Source organism: Cololabis saira, chromosome 16 (genome assembly GCF_033807715.1).
Source record: "Cololabis saira isolate AMF1-May2022 chromosome 16, fColSai1.1, whole genome shotgun sequence".
In the NCBI taxonomy this organism is placed as follows: Eukaryota; Metazoa; Chordata; class Actinopteri; order Beloniformes; family Belonidae; genus Cololabis; species Cololabis saira.
Genome location: NC_084602.1, coordinates 38,444,272 through 38,466,481, shown reverse-complemented (window position 1 = coordinate 38,466,481; position 22,210 = coordinate 38,444,272). Strand labels below are relative to the sequence as shown.

Here is a 22,210-nt window from a genome sequence, read left to right as displayed (position 1 = left end):
GGAAAGGGAGTAAGGAAGGGAGAAAAGATGGAAGGAAGGAAAGAAGGAAGGGAGGAAAGAAGGGAGAACAGATGGAAAGAAGGAAGGAAGTAGGAAAGGGAGTAAGGAAGGGAGAAAAGATGGAAGGGATAAAAGATGGAAAGAAGGAAGGAAGTAGGAAAGGGAGTAAGGAAGGAAAGAAGGAAGTGTGAAAGGGAGTAAGGAAGGGAGAAAAGATGGAAGGAAGGGATAAAGGAGAAAAGAAGGAAGGAAGTAGGAAAGGGAGTAAGGAAGGGAGAAAAGATGGAAAGAAGGGAGAAAAGGAAAGAAGGGAGGGAAGAAGGAATGGAGAAAAGAAGGAAAGAAGGAAGGAAAAGCAAAGAAGGTAATAAAGGAACGAATGACGAAAGGGAGGTAGGAAGAAGAATTAGTAAAGGAGGGTAAAAAAGGAGGAAAAGAGGAAAGGAAGAAGGAAGGAGAGAGCATGAGGAAAGAAGGATAGAAGAATTGGGTCATTTTGACCCAAAGACAGCACAAGGGTTAAGACGATGAGGATAAAGCATTAATAGAACTTTACTGAGTACAACATTCAAATTAATAATAATAATACATTTTATTTCTAAAGGTGTCTTTCTAAGCACTCAAGGTCGCCGTACACAACATGTTAAAAAAATAAACCCGCAGAATACATTTAAAAAAAACATCAAAAAGCATTTAAAAACAGCAGAGGTAATTAAATTATTGAATGTAAAGAGCAAAAAACAGTTTCAGAAAGGTGATATTTTATGTTAAAGTGTCAAAACTGACAACAAATACGAGACCACTGATGCAAATTTGAGTAAACCTGATTTCCAGACTTCTTTTCCAGATGATTTAGTTAAGTTAAGCTGTGGAAGAAAGCTAAATCTGGCGGTCAGACGTATGGGGAAAGTGCAGTCCTCTGACTGACCACTAGGGGCTGCTTTCAAAAGCCAGTCGGTCCATGAGAACTGTTTTTTTTTGTGTAGCTCATTACGTTGTATTTTGTAAAGCCAGAAGTATATGCTCAATTACGGGCGTGGTTTTTGATTGGTGGTTAATGGATAGCTGCCGATGCTTTAGCGACTTAGCAATTAACAATTAAAACTGACATCTGACCTGTGGATGAAGAGTTTAGAGAGCTTAAGCTTGAAGATAATATGGCTTAACAGACTGCTGTTATCCGCTCTTGGTTGGTTTTGAAGGGTTGAGAGGAAAAGGCCACCAAGTAGCTTGTGGCTTCTGGCCGAGGGCTTAGGTGGCGGCAAATCGATGACCAGCTGGCCAAATCAGGAACCCCGGGTCGCGCCGGTCACTGCTTTGACTATTTGCTCCGGGTTAGCTCCGTTCAAGACTAATCTGGGTTGTATTTGCGCCCAACTGTTGGTGCTCTCAACAGCCGGGCTGAAGCTAGCCGGTCAACGGGAGGTTCTGAACTGCCCTCGTTTCAGATGTCACCACCAAAGGGACCTCTGAAATGGGTACAGATTAAATCAGAATGAATGTAAGGTAATGTTAAGAAGCAAATAGCTTGTGTTATTTCCATCTGACCCACAGGTTTTTTTTAATTCTATCCATTTGTTCGGTGAAGTTGGATCTAGCCCAGGGGTCGGCAACCCGCGGCTCTTTAGCGCCGCCCTAGTGGCTCCTGGAGCTTTTTCAAAAATGTTTTACCTTTTTTTTCCTTTTTTTCTTCTTTTTTTCTTTTTTTTCTTTTTTCTTTTTTTCTTCTTTCTTTTTTCCTTTTTCCTTTCCTTTTTAATCTCAACATTTCGACTTTTTTCTCGACATTTCGACTTTTTTCTCAACATTTGGACTTTTTTCTCGAGATAGTACTTCAACATTAATCTCGACATTTCGACTTTTTTCTGGACATTGTTAGGTTCCTAAATCATCACAACATAAATTAATAACTTAGGAAAGACAAAGAGACTTGTGGAATGATTTTTCAGGCGCTCCTGCAGGAGGGGGAAAGCATACTGACAGAGGCAGAGCCCCCTGACAGCAAATGCTTCCCAAAGACCCTCCCCTTGCTGGAAGCTATTTATTGGTAAAACTGACAGGAAACATGACCATATTTGGTAAACAATGGACAATTAGAAGAAACAGATGGAGAAAACAGACATTGTATCAGATGATGTGGTTGAAAAGTCACACCTATGACTTTTCAGTTATCTTGTGGTGTGCAGGGCAACAGACATCCTTTTAAGAAACCTTAAATGGTCAAGGGGTCAACTAAAAACAGGACCTCTGTTGGAGGTTTTGAACAGATGGTTCAAACTGACAATGGGGTATTTGTGGGACAGCCCAAAACCCTGACAGAACACAGGAAGGGCTGCCCTCATCTTTTAACATGTGATAAGAATGTGACAACCAGCAGTCAGCTTCTCTGAGCTGACCTGATTCTGTTACTTTCATAATGACAACTTAATTCAAAACTTTGATTATTCTCACAGACATTTCGACTTTTCTCTCAAAATTTTGACTATTTCCTCAACATTTTGACTTTTTTCTCGAAATTTTGACTTTTTTCTCGACATTTCGCCTTTCGCTAATTGCCTTCATTCTAAGGCTGATACAAGACTTTTCATTTTTTGCGGCTCCAGACATATTTATTTTTTGTGTTTTTGGTCCAATATGGCTCTTTCAACATTTTGGGTTGCCGACCCCTGATCTAGCCAATGTGGTTTCCCCCTTAGAACTAAAGAAAAACAAACAGGTTCAAAGCTGCTTTTTATGCAGTCTTTGGTGAAAACAAGAACTTTCTCAAGTTTGGACCTAGGGCCAACGACTGCATGCAAGCAGGGGCGCCTCCAAAAATGTTTCATGGGGGGGCCAGATGGGGCCACTTAAATTCTTGGGGTGGACACCAAAACTAAAACTAATACTTAAAAAACGCCTACTGATATACTTAGGTTTATTACGGAAGAGTATTAGGGCCATGCAAGAGAAAAAATATTTGAGAGGGGAAGATTTTTGTTTATTGTGCACTTCGAGAAAAAAGTCGAAATGTCGAGATTAATGTTGAAATACAATTTCAAGAATAAAGTCGAAATTTCGTGAATAAAGTTGAAATTTCGAGAATAAAGTTGAAATACATTTCGACTTTTTTCTCGACATTTCGACTTTTTTCTCGAAGTGCATAATGAAAAAAAAATCTTCCTCCTCTAAAATATTATTTTTATTTTTCTCCTGCCTGGCTCTAATACTCTTCCGTAGGGGTGGCCAGTGGGGAGGCCAGCAAATTTGTAGGGGGGGCCGTGGCCACCCTTGGCCACCCCCTGGTGGCGCCACTGCATGCAAGGAATAAAATAAGGGAAAAAATGAAGGAATGAAGCTAAAATCCATTTAAAGATAGTTGTTATCAGGAAGTACGGCAGAAACCACCGCAGCAGTTACTCAGCTCTTCGAAGGTGATGTCATGGTTGGAGCACGAGCTGCCTCTTAAATGCACGGGATGTGCAAGTGATTCAGACTCGGCCCAGCAGTTATCAATGGCAGTCGGGGACTCTGACACATCAGCCGGCGCGAAGGACGCGGAACTGCATCAAGTTTTATGGCGGGCTGGTCCCTGGTCTTGAGATGAAGTCCTGTCGCCTCCGTTTCTTGATTACACAGTAAACATTACGAGCAGTAAAGGTGTTTTATAAAGCCAGAGGGCGGAAACGGGCACCTAGACATGTTAATACACCCAACCTCGTCCACCCGGCGGCTCGTTGAAAAAGAGGATCCTTTCATCAGACAGACAGATCAGAGCTGATGTACGGTGGCCGACGAGGGCCAAACGCACTGCAACGGCCTAATGCATCTCAGTTAAGGAAAACGGCTTCAAGTACAGAAACGATTCAAATTCACGAACTTTAAAACGAGGTACAAAAAGAGGAACGTGGTGCAAATGAAAAAAACAAAGACAAATGCAGCATCATCAAATGCGCTGAAAATAGAGAAACGATGCAAAGCACAAAACGATATAAAACAAGAAACCATCTTCAAAAGAAAAACCTTTCATAACCGGTTACCAAACCTGCAGGGGGCGCTCTCTGCATAACAGCTCAATGGACAGACGTAGGGATGTAGAGAGAGACCGAACAGCTGACTGTAACGTTCAAATATAATAAAGAAACGTTTCGTAATGTATAGCGTTGTACAGTGATATAAACATCGTATATAAATACAGTCAGATAAAAATCACATTACCGTTCCCGCTGTAAGTTTAAACCATGGATGTAAACACTGTGGTTCAATCAGCTGTTCGGTCTCTCTCTACATCCTGTGTGTCCATTGAGCTGTTACGCTGAGAGCGCCCCCTGCAGGTTTGGAGCACTTTGGTTGTAGTGACCGGTTATGAAGCGTTTTTCTTTTGAAGATGGTTTCTTGTTTTATATCGTTTTGTGCTTTGCATCGTTTCTCTATTTGCAATGTTTGATGATGCTGCATTTGTCTTTGTTTTTTGCAGCACGTTTTTTCATTTGCACCACGTTCCTCTTTTTGTTCCTCGTTTTGAGTTTGTGTATTTGAATCGTTTCTGTAGTTGAAGCCGTTTTCCTGAACTGAGACATATTATGCCGTTGCAGTGCGTTTGGCCCTTGTCGGCCACCGTACTGATGAGATGCTACCACAAGTACATGCACCTTGGAATCTCTAATCAATTGCTGTTCAAATGATATTAGGTTGTGTAATTTTGCACAGCAGTGTAGATTTTGGCTGAGAGAAGGTGTTTAGTGGCTGGTAAAGGAGGAACGTCCCATGATGACGATGGACCAACTAAGCACATCGTGACGATGCCGTCACCGGGAGTCATCCTGTGGACGTTTTTCACCACAAGTGCAGAAAAGGAAGCCATTTGTACTACCTTTAAGCTAAAAATAACAAACCAGAACAACGTTAAAGGAGCTTGAGGCAAGAATAAGAAATGAGACTCATTAGCGCCACAATGACCGTCGGGGTTACTGCAGCCAACAGCGAAGCCGGTACTGGAGCGCGCATGGACTCCTTGCTTCTTTGCGGCTAACACTACTTAGCACGTTAGGCCACTCTGACTCCTTGGTAATCTCATGTGATTTTCAAATCAAGCTCTAAATATGACTTACAATGTTATCTTACCAGGGGCCTCATTTAAAATGGACTGCGTAGGAGTCATACTAAAATTGCCCAAAAGCCGAAAATGCCGGGCGCAAAAAAAATCAATAAAACCATGTGCACGCAATATTGCACGCAATGTTCGCTTTATGAATCACAGTCCAGCTGGAAGGCTGTGCAGCTGAATCCGCCTCATATCCCGCCCTCTACACGCCCACTTTTTACCATAAATGCATATGGATGAGCCCACTGAGCATGCGCAGTGGCTTCCTGCAGCCTGTTTGGCGTCAGAATGAATGAGAGGGTGTCCAGCCACCGTGACACTGACTTTCACAGAGACTTAGATCTAGATGTTGTGGATGATATGGAGGACAGGAAAACCACATTATTTGGTGGTCACAGTAAAAGTTAGAATAAGTATATAAATAGTATACAATAAAATAAAGCGATTGAGTTGCTGCCCGTTAGTGCCACGACGCAATTTCCACTGGGGACAGGGGGGACATGCCCCCCCGCCCCCCCCCCCCCCCCCCCCCACACACACACACACACACACACACTTTTCAAAATCATGTATTTGTCCTCCCCACTTTTTACAGTTTAAAAACTAACGGTAGGCTCAGCCTGTAATTGCAAACCATCCAGACTCTCTGTGCGAAGGCGGGCGATGCGAAGACGGGACAGGACCCGCTCCCCCTCCTCCCCCCCCTCTCCCCTCAGAGCTGCTCAGGGCTGATTTATGGTTCCGCGTTACACCAACGCAGAGCCTACGGCGTAGGGTACGCGGCGACGCACACCCTACGCCGGACCCTACGGCGTAGGCTCTGCGTTGGTGTGACGCAGAACCATAATTCCGGCTTAAAAGTAAACAACATGCGCGCACGTACCCGTGCATGACAGGCAGACACACACGGGGAGAAGGGACTATTTCTTTAATTTTTATTTTTTTCAAAAATTGATCCTTATGAACGCAATTGTTATATAGTCCAACTTTCCTTATTTTAATCAGAACACTTTCTTTTTTCCTCTTCGGCGTGGAGTAGTGGGCTCGGAGCGGCAGTCACCCCCCCCCCCCCCCCCCCGCCGCCTGCTCCGTTATCAGCACTATTTTATTATAAGTCTGATATATGTTGTGATATGTGATGACATTATTAGGAGTATGACATGAATCTGGCTTCATTTCACCACCTCACAGCCTGCCTCGCCAGTTCCCCGTGTCTTAAGTAGATTCTTACGGGAGGGTCAGGGTTGCCGTAAAGATAAGCAGATTTTTCGGTTAGTTTTTTCTTTTTAGATCCGAGGATTTGCGTAGATGGTGGCTTCCGCAACTTTCAGACGCTTTTTCTGCGCAAGCAAGCTTTATAGATGAGGCCCCTGGTCAGTAGGAAATGAGCCATGTCAGCATCTGTTTCAGTCCCAATTCAAGTTGAAGCTGCCTCCATGACTCAAACGCGTATCCAATGTTTACTCGTGTGCCTGCCCGTTTTTGCTCGTAATTTCTTTTCGACTCGCGACTTGCCTCTAATAAAGGCTTTGTTTTCTTCTTGGTAGCAGTTTTTTTTTTTTTTTTTAAATGTATTTATTAGATTTTCGTTTGAAGTTTCTAACAAGACAAACATCAGTCACTGTTACAGACAACAAAGCAAACTTTTTCTCCCCGTTCTCCCTCCCATCCTCTTGTCCCCTAGAAAAAAAAAAAAAAAAAAAAAAAAGAGTAAATAAATAAATAAAATAAAAATAAATAAATAAATAAATAAAAAAAAAAAAAAAATAATAATACAGCAAAAGGGGGAAAAACATTAATAGATGTAGTATTGATCAAGAAACACTTAAACACAGATATCCATTAAATAAGTACCCTGGATGTGATACAGTATACAGTATACGCATGCCCGTGTGAATACAGACATACATACAAATGCATGCATACAAATATTGAGATCAGTTATGACATTGATGTATTTCAAGGACATTTTCAGGCCATTATATCACCCCACATGAATATTCTACTCCCTCTAAGCCTCCTCCTGCTGAAGTAAGTTACCAACATTAGTATCATGTCTTAAAAAACATATAAAAGGTCTCCAGATGTCGTCAAAAACATGTTGCTTCCGTCTGATAATGTAGGTTATCTTTTCCATTGTCATGTTTAAAGCCATCTCTTTAATCCATCTTCCGATTCTTGGTCCATCAACATTCTTCCAATTAAGGGAAATGATACGTTTAGCTTGTAATATACACATATCTACAAGTCTAGATTCTTTATTTTGTAGTTTTGGCGTAGTTGGGTATATACCCAGAATAAAAAACCTTGGATCCATTGGTAACTTTTTGCCTAATATCTGATCAATCATATTAATAATATCCTGCCAGAAGGATTTCACTTTCACACATTCCCATATGCAGTGGTACAACGTTCCTCTTGCTTCATTGCACTTAATACATGTATCAGGGATGTTATCATTAAACTTGTGCAGTTTGACTGGGGTTATGTATGTACGCATCAGCCATTTATACTGAATAAGTTTCAGGTTGCTATTAATTGTTTGTTTCTGAGCTTTCATACATGCCCCCTTCCAGTCTTGCAGTGATATTACATCCCCTATGTCTTCCATCCACAATCGCAGCCTATGTTTTGAAGATTCATCGGACCCGGATACGAGCAAATCATACAGGGATGAAATTAAACCTTTATCATAGCAATGTCCTATAATTGCTGTTTCTAATAAGGTAGTAATAGGTATATCTAACGAATAGTTTTGAGATGATGATATAAAATTTCTAATTTGAAGGTATTTAAAGAAATGCGTTTTTGGGATGTTGTATTTGGTTGATATTTCTGGAAAGGACATAAATACACCATCTTTCCTATACATATCTTGCACTGCCCTTAATCCCCCATCAGCCCATTTTCGAAATCCTGGGTCGCTACTCCCTGGTTTGAAATTGGCATTACCCCAGATAGGACTGAAACGTGACCAGGATGGATTGATGTTCAAATATTTACAAGTATCAAACCAAATGTCAATCATATTTAAAACAATAGGGTTGTTCGTATTTTTCCTCAAACTTTTCCGATCCGCTGAATACAAGAACAAGTGAAGTGGTAAGCTAGGCCTCACCGAGCAGGATTCCAAGTTTTTCCAGGCAGGAGTGTTTTTAGAGGAGAAGTAAAACATGATGGACCGCAGTTGGGCTGCCCAGTAGTACCACTGGATGTTTGGGCACTGAAGGCCTCCTCGGTCATATGGTAGATATATTAAAGATAAACGTAATCTTGGACGTTTATTTTGCCAAATAAAGTTGGTAAACATTTTTTTAGTTCTAGCAAACAAGGATGAAGGAGGGGGTAAAGGGATATTTTAGAATAAATAAAGATATTTAGGGAGGATGTTCATTTTTAGGATATTTATCCTGCCAATCATTGATATTGGTAATGCTGTCCAACGTTCAAGAGATGAGGTCGTGGTTGTTAGGTTGAAAAGTCATCACAATATTAATAACTTAGAAAAAGACACCGGAAACTGTCAGAAATGATTTTCAATGGCCTTCTGCAGAAGGTTGGAGAGAAATCCTGAGAAGCGCTAGGCAACACGGCCCTCCTCTTAGCTCGTCAGAACTTCTCCCAACTGGCTCTCTGCAGAGCTGGCGCTTTTATTCAGCAACAGATGACAGGAATGACCATATTTGGAACAGTGAATGTATAGATGGACAATTGACAAAAACAGATGGTCACACACATGACTTTTCAGTTGAAGAGGCTTGGTATGAAGAAACAAACAGACATCCTTAAAACACAAAGGGTCAAGGGGTCAACTAAAACAGGACCCTCTGTTGGAGGTTTGAACAGATGGTTTTTAAAGACACTGGGTTATTTACAAACCAGAAGTCACCAGGCCAACCTTCATGGGGGTCTCGTGTTATCAGATGGTCCAACTAAACCTAGCTAACCTTTAAGTCAGCTTAACGTCTTGAAACAACATGAAGGGTCAATAAATGAGCTCCTTCTGGACAAACATGAACTCTGTGAGGCTTTGCACAGATGTGTCTAAAGACACTGCTCAGCTGTTAACAAAGCCCTAAATACCTAAATACCATCAGGGAATGGCCTGTCTGGTGACTTCTGTTCCTATTCTGATAGTTTTTTATTTTCATAATGACAATCTTAATTCGAAAGAGTTGATTAACCTCACAGTGGTTTTCTGGAGGGAGTCATAATTTATTTGAGAAATCTCGTTCACCTCAGGGACAATTTTTATACCCAAATATGTAAAATTATCTGTAGAGTCAAAAGGAGATAGGAGAGCATTGTGATTTATCCTGTCTGACTCATTAAGTAACATTATAGAAGATTTGGCGTAATTAATTTTGTATCCTGACATTTTTCCAAAGGTTTCAATAAGATCTACAAGTGCTGGAATGGAGCTGTTTAATTTTTTCAGGAACAAAATTACGTCATCAGCAAAAAGTGCTATTTTATGTTCCAACTGACCTTCCCATATTCCATAAATATTTGTGTGCGTCCTAATTGCTATTGCAAGTGGTTCTATTGCAAGAACGAACAATAACGGGGATAGAGGGCTTCCTTGTGGGCAACTCCTAGAGACAGTAAAAGGTTTAGAGACCACATTATTAGTCAAAACAGTTGCAGTGAGTCCTGTACAAAGTAATCTGACCCATTTACAAAATCTATCTCCAAATCCAAAGCGGGCCAGCACTTCGAACATATAAGGCCATTCGACTTGGTCAAACGCCTTCTGCGCATCAAGTGAGAGCAAGGCCGTGTCTTTCGCCGCTCTTTGACTGTGTAAGATATTCAGTACACGCCTGACATTATGAAACCCTTGTCTACCTTGGATGAATCCATTTTGATCCCCTCCCACCAATTGAGGAAGTTGGCCTTGGTAGCAGTTTTTAGTGGGCTTTGAGTGGCGCTGGGTCGTTTGCCAGCTGTGGAAGAATCCATGTCCATGCCGAGCGCCGTCGAGAACGCTCATGCAGCGTCATGTGACGTCACATCCGCAGGACAGCGCAGGAAATTTGGCCTCCGAATTGCAGCACATTTTGCAGCACACAGCCTGTTCAAGGCAAAGGAGAGATACACTAGAGGGCTAATTTGTTTTGGTTTGGAACGCTTCATCTGACATTATTACTAGAAAACTTAAAATGTATACAGATTTTTTTCATAAATCCTGCCTCAATCCTGCCTCATGCTCCTTTAAAAAAATCCAGCACTTTAAACAGTATCAGGCCGCTGAACATGCCGACTGTTACAGAGTTTACGAAGGTTAAGAGAATAAAGCTGGTGGAGCACACAGCCTGCAGCCTCATTGTTGATCACGTTGATCAATCGTCCTGTTAAATACACAGTTCTGATGCCAAGGTAAAGAAACCTTGAACACTTAACAAGATTTTTGAGGTAAAATGATATAAAGGAACAAATGTACGTATAGTTAGGGGCTCAGACTGGATTGGCGGCCAGTGTGGCCAATGGTTGTCTGTCTGTACGTTTTTGAGTCGTGACTCAGAAATCAGGGGGGATGGTGGATTTGATCATATGGGGACAGATAATTTGTGCTGATTACAAATAATATAATATATTACAAATAATAGCAGTGACCAAAACACCTGCAGAAATACTGCAGGAATGACATAGCAGCAGTTAAATGCAGCCTTCTGTAAGCTTTAAATATCCACTGGGCTTACATCAAGTACATCAAAACACAACAATAAAAAACACTTTTCTGAACTTATCAATATGACTCTGTTCTTCACAGGATAAGTAAAATGGATCACTGCAAAAACTCACAATCTTAACAAGAATAATTGTCTTATTTCTAGATAAAATGTCTCATTTTAGTAAAAAAAAATCTCATTACACTTAAAACAAGACTCATCACTGGAAAAAACAACAATTTCCACCTGTTTCAAGTAGATTTTCACTTGAAATAAGTACAAAAATCTGCCAGTGGAACAAGATTTTTTTGCTTGTAATAAGAAGATAAATCTTGTTCCACTGGCAGATTTTCCTACTTATTTCAATTGAAAATGTACTTGAAACAGGTGGAAATTGTGAAATAAGTTATTTTTCTGGTGTTATTTTTCTGGTGATGACTCTAAATGTTGAAATAGCAGTAAAACCACATTCATTGATGAAATGACAGAAGGGATGGAAAGGAGGGATGGCAGTTTTACAGGGGGGATGATTTGGACCGTTTTTATTTCAGGGGGGATGATTTGGACCGTTTTTATTTCAGGGGGGATGATTTGGACCGTTTTTATTTCAGGGGGGATGCCACCCCCCTCATCCCCCCTCATCCCCCCTCAACTCCAATACTGCCTGTGACTCTGACTAGGGGGGATAGATAACTAGTGCAGGGATAGATGCATGGGCATGGGTTGATCTGTGCATGGACATCACAGGACCAGTCTGCGAATGCAACGTCTGCTTGCATGAGCAGATTTATTTCACAGGATAACAAAACTAGAGTTATAAACGCACAAACTGGAATACTTTAAGTTAAGATGCACGACAAAGTCCGACTGGCTCTGAATTGAGTAAATACAGGACTGTCTCAGAAAATTAGAATATTGTGATTTTCTGTAATGCAATTACAAAAACAAAAATGTCATACATTCTGGATTCATTACAAATCAACTGAACTATTGCAAGCCTTTTATTATTTTAATATTGCTGATCATGGTTTACAGCTTAAGAAAACTCAAATATCCTATCTCAAAAAATTAGAATATTCTGGGAATCTTAATCTAAACTGTAAACCATAATCATCAATATTAAAATAATAAAAGGCTTGCAATATTTCAGTGGATTTGTAATGAATCCAGAATTTATGACATTTTTTTTTTTTTTTAATTGCATTAGAGAAAATAAAGAACTTTATCACAATATTCAAATTTTTCTGAGACAGTCCTGTAATATTGATAGTTGGTATTACAGGTTGAAGTTAACAACTGCATCTTTTCCTCTGGCAACAATTACAATGAGCTCTTTTTGATCATTTTCAACCTGAACACCAGCCGAACACGTGTTTTGGCAGAAAATAATAATAATAGATGCATTGTGTGCTTTTTTTTTGTAACACTTTCTACGTAAATAGAAAAAGACTGCTTTGCTTCCAGCTTTCATTACACTGAACTGATAGGGTGTAATTGCATCCTAATATCAATCATTTTCCTGGGAGAAGACTGCACGGACGTGGTTTGTTTATCCTGCTTGAAATCTGCTCAGATTGTCGGTGTCGTGCACGTTCACGGTGTCAGAGCAACTCAAATTGAATCATGACTCAGATATCCAGAAATGAATAGTCTTGCCATGGTAACAAGGTCTCTTTTGAAGGCATTTTCTGAGGCTTCCTGTTCTCACAAGGCCGCCTCCTGCGGAGGCAGAGATGCCTGTCGCCTGAACTCAGAGAGTAATTACAAGCCTGCGTCTGTGAGCACCCTATCACTGCTTTGTAATGTCTTACATCAGCTAGACAACCCCACACACCTGAGATTAAGAGGACTCAAACATGCTACTAGGAATGGGCGATATTTTCCCGTTCACGATAAACCGTCAAAACAATTCCTCACGATAAGAAGACGTTTTTGTGTAAAACTGATTTATGGTTCTGTGTTAAATCCACGCACAATGTACGTGAAGGAAGGAAGGAAGGAAGGAAGGAAGGAAGGAAGGAAGGAAGGAAGGAAGGAAGGAAGGAAGGAAGGAAGGAAGGAAGGAAGGAAGGAAGGAAGGAAGGAAGGAAGGAAGGAAGGAAGGAAGGAAAGAGAGAGCAGGAGGAAAGAAGGAAGGGAGAAAACAAGGAAAGAAGGAAGGAAGGGAGAAAACAAGGAAAGAAGGAAGGAAGGGAGAAAAGAGGAAGGAAGGAAGGAAGGAAGGAGAGAGCAGGAGGAAGGAAGGAAGGGAGAAAAGAGGAAGGAAGGAAGGAAGGAGAGAGCAGGAGGAAGGAAGGAAGGGAAAAAAGAAGGAAGGAAGGAAGGAAGGAAAGGAGGAAGGAAGGAAGGAAGGAAGGAAAGGAGGAAGGAATGGAGAAAAGAGGAAGGGAAGAAGGAAGGAAGGAAGGAAGGAAGGGAAAAAAGAAGGAAGGAAGGATGGAAGGAAGGAAGGAAGGATGGGAAAAAAGAAGGAAGGAAGGGAGGATGGGAAAAAAGAAGGAAGGAAGGGAAAAAGGAAGGAAGGAAGGAAGGAAGGAAGGAAGGAAGGAAGGAAGGAAGGAAGGAAGGAAGGAAGGGAAAAAAGAAGGAAGGAAGGAAGGAAGGAAGGGAAAAAAGAAGGAAGGAAGGAAGGAAGGAAGGAAGGAAGGAAGGAAGGGAAAAAAGAAGGAAGGAAGGAAGGAAGGAAGGAAGGAAGGAAGGAAGGAAGGAAGGAAGGAAGGAAATGAGCCAGAAAGAAAGAAAGAAGGAAAGAAAGAAAGAAAGAAAGAAAGAAAGAAAGAAAGAAAGAAAGAAAGAAAGAAAGAAAGAAAGAAAGAAAGAAAGAAAGAAAGAAAGAAAGAAAGAAAGAAAGATAAATAAATAAATTCCCGTTGATGAGGTTTTTGTGTAACAAACATGGCGGATCTGAGAGCGAGATAGATTTATAGTTACAAAGATGGAGTTAAATTGGTATTTATCGTAATTTTTATCATTATCCGGATAAATGCCAGAAATGATCGTGATACATTTTTTAGTCCATACCGCCCATCCCTACATGCTACTGCTTGCAGCAATGAAGTCCTTTCCTTTCCTCTTGGAGACGAATGCTGACGGTTGTCTGGTGTGTGGGCAGGTTATGAAAGTCTGGAGGACAACTATGTTCAGGACAGCAAGATGGGCTTTGTGATCAATGCCATCAACGCCATGGCCCACGGCCTGCACGACATGCACTCCTACTTCTGCCCCGGCCGCGCGGGGCTCTGCGACGCCATGACGCCCGTCGACGGGAGCCACCTGCTGGACTTCATCATCAAGACGTCTTTCATGGGCGTGTCTGGGGAAGACATCCGCTTTGACGAGAACGGCGACTCGCCTGGAAGGTAAAGAGTTCTCCTGCTCTCTGTAGCCCAGGGGTCGGCAACACAACATGTTGAAAGAGCTACATTGAACCAAAAACACAAAAAATAAATTATGTCTGGAGCCGCAAAGAATTCAGTCTTGTATCAGCCTTAGAATGAAGGCAACACATGCTGCATGTTTCTATATTAGTTATAACTGGGGAAAGATTTTTTTTTCATTATGCACTTCGAGAAAAAAGTCGAAATGTCGAGAAAAAAGTCAAAATTTCATGAAAAAAGTCTAAATGTCTAGAAAAAAGTCAAAATTTCATGAAAAAAGTCGAAATGTTGAGATTAATGTTGAAGTACAATCTTAAGAAAAAAGTCGAAATGTCGAGAAAAAAGTCAAAATTTCATGAAAAAAGTCGAAATGTCGAGAAAAGTCAAAATTTCGAGAAAGAAGTCGAAATGTCGAGATTAAAAAGGAAAGCCAAAAAGAAAAAGAGAAAAAAAAGAAAAAAATTAAAAAAAATTTCCTTATGCACTTCGAGAAAAAAGTCGAAATGTCGAGAAAAAAGTAGAAATGTCGAGAAAAAAGTGGAAATGTCAAGATTAATGTTGAAGTACAATCTCGAGAAAAAAGTCAAAATGTCGAGAAAAAAGTTGAAATTTCGAGAAAAAAGTCAAAATCTCGAGAAAAAAGTCAAAATTTTGGAAAAAAAAAGTTGAAATGTCGAGAAAAAAGTCAAAATTTCGAGAAAAAAGTTGAAATGTCGAGATTAATGTTGAAGTACAATCTTAAGAAAAAAGTCGAAATGTCGAGAAAAAAGTCAAAATTTCATGAAAAAAGTCGAAATGTCGAGAAAAAAGTCGAAATTTCGTGAAAAAAGTCAAAATGTTGAGAAAAAAGTCGAAATGTCGAGAAAAAAGTCAAAATTTCATGAAAAAAGTCGAAATGTCAAGAAAAAGTCGAAATTTCGAGAAAAAAGGCAAAAACTCGAGAAAAAAGTCAAAATTTCGAGAAAAAAGTCCAAATGTTGAGATTAAAAAGGAAAGACAAAAAGAAACAAAGGAAAAAAAAGGTCCAGGAGCCACTAGGGCGGCGCTAAAGAGCCGCATGCAGCTCTGGAGCCGCGGGTTGCCGACCTCTGCTCTAGCCTTGACACATGCCTACTTGTTTTTCCCCGCACTAAAAACCAGCACAAAGTGGACATAAAGCACCACCAGCCTCAGTCAGAACCCACTAACAGGAAAATGTAGCAAAGTGCAACAGGTGGATCTTACTTTTGTATTAAAGAAAGCATTTTATGAATATAAAGAGAGATTTGATGAGTGTGACTGCATGTACAGGGCCGCTCTTGAACAAATTGGGGCCCTAAGCGAAATGTTATTTGGAGGCCCCCCAGCCCCCACACCTCTCCCCATCCCAAATGTATCATTGGTACAAAATTACTTTAAGGATGCCACTTAACTTGAAAACCTTTATCAATAATAACAAATGTACTATAAGTATAGATACAGTAGTTTGATTGTATGAATCAAATAAAAGAAATAAAATTCAACCTGAAATAAATAAATATTAAATACAAAAACTTAAAACTGAAATAAATGAACAAATCCGAGTCACAAATAGCGATTACTCATCAAAAGAAAGTTACCTCACTCCCCCACAAAAAACTGACAGCAGATTTGAAATCAGGACTAAATGTGCACGTGCGCCTTTTACTGATGCACGTCTCTATTTTCTGGATGCAAAGTCATCAATGAGGTTGAAAACTTTTAACAACATAAATTGATATTAAACTACAGCCAATATGTTTTATATTGGCTATAAGACCATATAGCTTTATAGCTTTTATATGACAGATTGGTCATGTGACCACTCTTTTTCAACAGACGTGAATACGGAGGGCGTTCAATAACTATCCTCCAGTCTACACAGATTTCTATCTAATGAGTGGCAGCTCAGGTGTTTGTGCTGCAAAGTTTTATTTCAACAACATACCCACTTTCGAATGAAGCACGAGTTTCCTCGTGTTTTGCCTTGTTTTCTTTCCTGCTCGCTCCTGATTCGTACAGTGTTTTGAACGACTAGTAACAATATATCGTGCCACGAAATTTCGCGATACAAAAACGTCACGAAACGTGTCGTGGAGGTGACAAACTGTCTCGCGATATTGGATCATTAATATTAATCTATTGTGTTGACTAGTAACGACCGCGCCTCGACCCGCGGACCAAAATCTTCCTCCGCTCAGAAGAAACTAGTCCCGTTTTGAGCTCTGAACTTTTACTGATGTAAGGCTGGTGTAGAGTTAAGCCGTACCTTATTAAATTAAACCTTTTTGGGGTGGTGAGTAGGATAAACACGGGGAAACTTCTGCTGAGCTCCAGTGTACTTTAATGTCCCTCAACAGTGTAGGATTTTAGAACATCAACACAGCACCTAGTGCCGTACTGTGGCGTATCACTCCGCCCAATCTAAAACAGACTAATCACTACAGATAAACTGACTAGTGTCATTATAGTCCCTGATTTACATCAGAATATAAAGAATATATTTATAAAATAATCAACCCTGAATTACCAAAATAACCTTAACAAAAATAAATCTCCTCTTACACGTATAAGGTGAGCATGAATCAATCTTTTTATGATGTAAAATTGTATGTATTTATTTACTTTTATTTATTTATTTAATTTTAGTTGTTACATTTATGGAAAAGTAAAAAGTAAAATCATACATGAAACTATTCAGTTTGTGGCTAAATATTTGTACTTGTATGAAACTGAAGATCATTATGCAAACCTGACATTTACTTTTAGTTCAGTTTGTGGAAAATGGTTGGCCTGGCTTTCTCTTTAAAACTTAAACAGTTATAAAGCATTACAAACTGTAACAATAGGGCAAACGCACAGTATTGTTTTGTATTTTGTGTCTTTCAAATAAAAGACCATTTTTTCCAGTATGTTCCTCATTCAAGGTTGTTAAAAAAATACTGCTATAATATCGTATCGTTATTGTGACCTCAATATCGTGTATCGTGTAATACCGTATCGTGAGATTAGTGTATCGTTACAACCCTATGGACGACGTATTGAAATCTCACCTGTAGCAAGAGCGCATGGTAGCGCATATGCGCTACCATGCAAATGCGTCCCTTTGCGCAAAATGTGGGCCCCGTTGGAAGATGAGGCCCTGCACAGCGCAGGAGAAGCGGCCCTGTGCATATATGTGGGTGTCTGAAGTGTAAACGGATCAAAAACTCACACAATCCCATTTCCAGTGAAGTTGGGACGCCGTGTAAATGTAACTAAAAGCGGTAAAAAACTGGAAAATATCATCAGGTTACATTTGCACTAGGAAATTCTTAATGATCAAAATTGGTCTGATTGGAAACATGGCTTTTAAGATAGGATTAAAGTAAATCCTTTCATCTTATTTTGCCTTTTCTCTTTCTCTTTTTCTCCTGTCTTTCTATCCACCATCAGGTATGAAATTATGAACTTCCAGCGCGTGGAGCCGGGCGTTTACGACTACATCAACATCGGCTCGTGGCACGAGGGTTTACTCAGCATCGACGATGAGATGATCCAGATCAACAGCAGCGACATCGTGCGCTCGGTCTGCAGTGAGCCGTGCTCCAAAGGAGAGATCAAGGTCCGGGACATATTCTCTTAGATGTTATCAGTGTTGGGTGTAACACGTTACTTTGTAACGCGTTACAAAGTAACGCGTTACAAAGTAACTGTAACGAGATTACATTCGCCAGTAACGCAGTAATGTAACGCGTTACAGTTGTAATTTGGGTAATCCCGTTATAGTTAGTCTAAGACAAAAAAAATACGTTACTTTAGTTACTTTAAGCTTTTCAGCTACATGTAGAACGGGAGAACAGAAAATAAAATCAAACTTGCCTTTCACGCGTTGCACAACCCTTGTCTGACTTAAGGCTGATTTATGGTTCCGCGTTAAATCGACGCAGAGCCTACGGCGTAGGCTTTGCGTTGGTGTAACGCAGAACCATGAATAAGCCTTTAACGTGATCTTACCGGGTTTTACGGGATTTTACGGGACTTCTGGTGCTGATCTGGGCACTGCAGTAATAAGGTTCCAACTACAGGACTGTCTCAGAAAATTACAATATTATTATAAAGTTCTTTATTTTCTGTTATGCAATTAAAAAAACAAAAATGTCATACATTCTGGATTCATTACAAATCAACTGAAATATTGCAAGCCTTTTATTATTTTAATATTGCTGATTATGGTTTACAGTTTAGATTAAGATTCCCAGAATAATCTTATTTTTTGGAAGGAAGAAAAGAAGGAAGGGAGGAAAGAAGGAAGGAAGGAAGGGTCCTAAAACAAGGAGAAAAAGAAAACGAAAGAAAAACACGTAAAATGCTTAAAATGCTAAAATCCAAAAATATATTTCACTTATTAGTTATTATTATTTCATTAAAAACTATGAAAATAATTAGAAGTAAATTACGTTTTATTAGGGGCTAGACTAAAAGGCAAGCAAAAAAACAGGCTGAATTTCATTAATGAATGGGGTAAAGGTAAACAATTTCAAATAAAATATAAAACCAGGTTAAAAAAACAGGTTTTGAGTTTCTTACTCAACGTTCAGACAATCAGGAGGGTTTTTCCACAGGCCATCCTTTACTAAAGGCCATGGATTCCCCCCAGATCATCAGAAACTACAACAATATAGAGTAGTGTCTCATCAGCGTATAGAAGCGTGCGGGACCTCAAATTGAGCCCTGTGGCGCTTCATAATTTGTTATATAGCTGTAAATATATAGAAAATCAATCAATTATTACCAAAGGTCACTCAGTGATATAAAATGTAAACCGATTAATAACATAGCAGATTAGTTTTGAATAATGGCGTACTTATTATCTACATTAGCTTATGCTACCTAGCATTTTTGAATAAAGAAAACAAAGAATCAAAATCAAACATTACATTCAAAAGAACAATTAAAGCCTGTATGTTAAGTAAGAAAGTAAATAAGTTTATTTTAGTTTTTTTTTTACTTAGTTGTTGTTTTTAAAATTTTAAATTTATGTTATTTGTGAATTTATTTCTTGGAAAAAGGGGCAGAATAGATAAGATTCTTCTTCTTTCTGTTCCCTTTTCATTCACAATTTATGAACATTTGTGTTTGTATTGAATTGTTTGTTTTATTTTTTGAATGAAATAAAGAATAAAATGAAAATGAAATGAAATTTCAAAGCACAAATATGGAACTGAAAAATTTTGAATACAATTTGTGTTCCAATTTTATGAAAAATGTGTTTATCATTATCATGTTAGATGTTACTTATGGATTTCCTTAAAATCCAAATGTATCATTCCGACTATTTGAACGCATCTTCAAAAAGGGTTTTCATCGTTAAACCTGCAGCTGTAAATGAAGATTTGTTCAATCCAACTTGGTAACTCAAAAAGTACAATTACACAACACATCTAAAGATAAATAAATGACCATTATTAGGACCGACCGAATTACAGGACTGTCTCAGAAAATTAGAATATTGTGATAAAGTTCTTTATTTTCTGTAATGCAATTACAAAAACAAAAATGTCTGAACCTGTTTCCTGGCCCAGGTGATAAGGAAGGGAGAGGTGAGCTGCTGCTGGATCTGTACGGCCTGTAAAGAGAATGAGGTCGTCCAGGATGAGTTCACGTGCAAGGCCTGTGATCTGGGCTGGTGGCCCGACGACGAACTGGAAGGTACGATTGTGCTCTTTTCTCTTCCTTAACTGCCCAAGAAAATCAGTCAGTCAGACACGCACAGCCTTTGATATACAGAGTTAGATATATAAAAAAAAGAACATGAACAAGAACCAGTTTATTTAGCCCACTATGCAAAGAAGAGCCCTACGGTCTAAGCCAGGGGTCGGCAACCAAAAATGTTGAAAGAGCAATATTAGATCAAAAACACAAAAAACAAATATGTCTGGAGCCGCAAAAAATGAAAAGTCTTGTATAAGCCTTAGAATGAAGACAAATGGCGAAAGCTGAAATGTCGAGAAAAAAGTCGAAATGTTGAGAAAAAAGTCGAAATGCCGAGAAAAAAGTCAAAATTTAGAGAAAAAGGTCCAAATGTTGAGATTAATGTTGAAGTAAAATCTTGAGAAAAAAGTCAAAATGTTGAGAAAAAAGTCAAAATGCAAAAAGGAAGAAAATAGGAGAAAAAAAGGAAAAAAATGAGAAAAAAAAGAGAAAAAAGGAAAAAAGAGAAAGAAGGAGAACAAAAGAGAAAAAAAGAAAAAAAAAAGGTCAAACATTTTTGAAAAAGCTCCAGGAGCCACTAGGGCGGCGCTAAAGAGCCGCATGCGGCTCTAGAGCCGCGGTTTGCCGACCCCCGGTCTAAGCTGAATGAAAACCATGTGCAGGAATCTTTAAGGTTTGATGATTTTTGTTGTTGTTTGTTTGTGAGAGCTCAGTCTAAAGCAGGGGTCGGCAACCCAAAATGTAGAAAGAGCCATATTGGATCAAAAACACAAAAAACAAATATGTCTGGAGCCGCAAAAAATGAAAAGTCTTGTATCAGCCTTAGAATGAAGGCAACACATGCTGCATGTTTCTATATTAGTTAGAACTGGGGGAAGATTTTTTTTTTCATTATGCACTTCGAGAAAAAAGTCAAAATTTCTAGAAAAAAGTCAAAATGTTGAGAAAAAAGTCAAAATTTCGAGAAAAAAGTCGAAATGTCACGATTAATATTGAAGTACAATCTTGAGGAAAAAGTCGAAATGTCGAGAAAAAAGTCAAAATTTCGAGAAAAAAGTCAGAATTTCATGAAAAAAGTCGAAATGTTGAGAAAAAAGTCGAAATGTCGAGACAAAAGTCAAAATTTCGAAATGTCAAGATTAATGTTGAAGTACAATCTCGAGAAAAAAGCTGAAATGTGGAGAAAAAAGTCGAGATGTCGAGATTAAAATGGAAAGGAAAAGGGAAGAAAGAGAAAAAAAGGAAAAAAAGAAAAAAGGGGAAAAAGAAGAAAAAAGGAAAAAAGGAAGAAAAAAAGACAAAAAAAGGAAAAAAAGAAGAAAAGAAGAAAAAAAAAACAATCAAACATTCAAACATTTTTGAAAAAGCTCCAGGAGCTACTAGGGCGGCGCTAAAGAGCCACATGCGGCTCTAGAGCCACGGGTTGCCGACCCCTGCTCTAAAGCCTCTGTTGGTTTTCTACGTACTTGTTTAGCTCTGACGATGAACCTAGTGTGCCGTTGACTGGCCAAAGAAGTAACAAGCGTATGTGAAAGTCAGTTGAAATAATTATTTAAGGGCAGATTTGTGATCTTAGACATATTAAAGTCAAGTTGTAATCGAAAAGCAGTGCCGTCCGGAATGTTGCTTTTTATCAGCACAAATAAGTCGAGAAATTGGAAGTGATTTAAAAGCACAAACATTATCCGAGTCAAAATACAGTACTTTCTTTGATTAGACTGGGAGGTTTTCTGTATTTTAAGGTTTTTTTCCATTTAAAGAGCAATGAAGGAACTTCTGTAATTCTTAGCTCAAAGGGTCCCCCTACGAGCGTGGAGGTTAGGACGCTTTTCCAACACCATCTAAGGTCTCCTTATTTGATCTCTAGTTTTCTCTCTTGAATCAGCTGCTGAGAAATCACAAGTGGCCAGCGCTGATGTATCAGATCAGGAATTACGGTGTGGACCAGGGGTCGGCAACCCGCGGCTCTAGAGCCGCATGCGGCTCTTTAGCGCCGCCCTAGTGGCTCCTGGAGCTTTTTTTGTTTGACATTTTTTTTCCTTTTTTCTTCTTTTTTTCTCTTTTTTTTCTTCTTTTTTTCTTTTTTCTTTTTTTGCTTCTTTTTTCCTTTTTTCTCTTTTTTTCTTCCTTTTTCCTTTCCTTTTTAATCTCCATATTTCGACTTTTTTCTCGACATTTAAACTTTTTTCTCGACATTTCAACTTTTTTCTCGAAATTTTGACTTTTTTCTCGACATTTCGACTTTTTTCATGAAATTTTGACAATTTTCTCAACATTTCGAATTTTTTCTCTAAATTTTGACTTTTTTCTCGACATTTCAACTTTTTTCTCGAGATTGTACTTCAACATTAATCTCGACATTTCGACTTTTTTCTCGAAATTTTGACAAT

At 39.2% G+C, this 22,210-nt stretch overlaps 1 protein-coding gene across 1 annotated transcript in view; it reads left to right on the top strand.

Annotated features, from left to right (window-relative positions):
- Positions 1-22,210, top strand: part of LOC133461932 (metabotropic glutamate receptor 1-like) — a 59,573-nt gene that overhangs the window by 26,926 nt on the left and 10,437 nt on the right. The window contains exons 4-6 of the mRNA XM_061742959.1: positions 13,865-14,111; positions 17,562-17,730; positions 19,691-19,817. Of these exons, the coding sequence (XP_061598943.1) occupies positions 13,865-14,111; positions 17,562-17,730; positions 19,691-19,817 (543 nt within the window). The remainder of the gene's footprint in view (positions 1-13,864; positions 14,112-17,561; positions 17,731-19,690; positions 19,818-22,210) is intronic.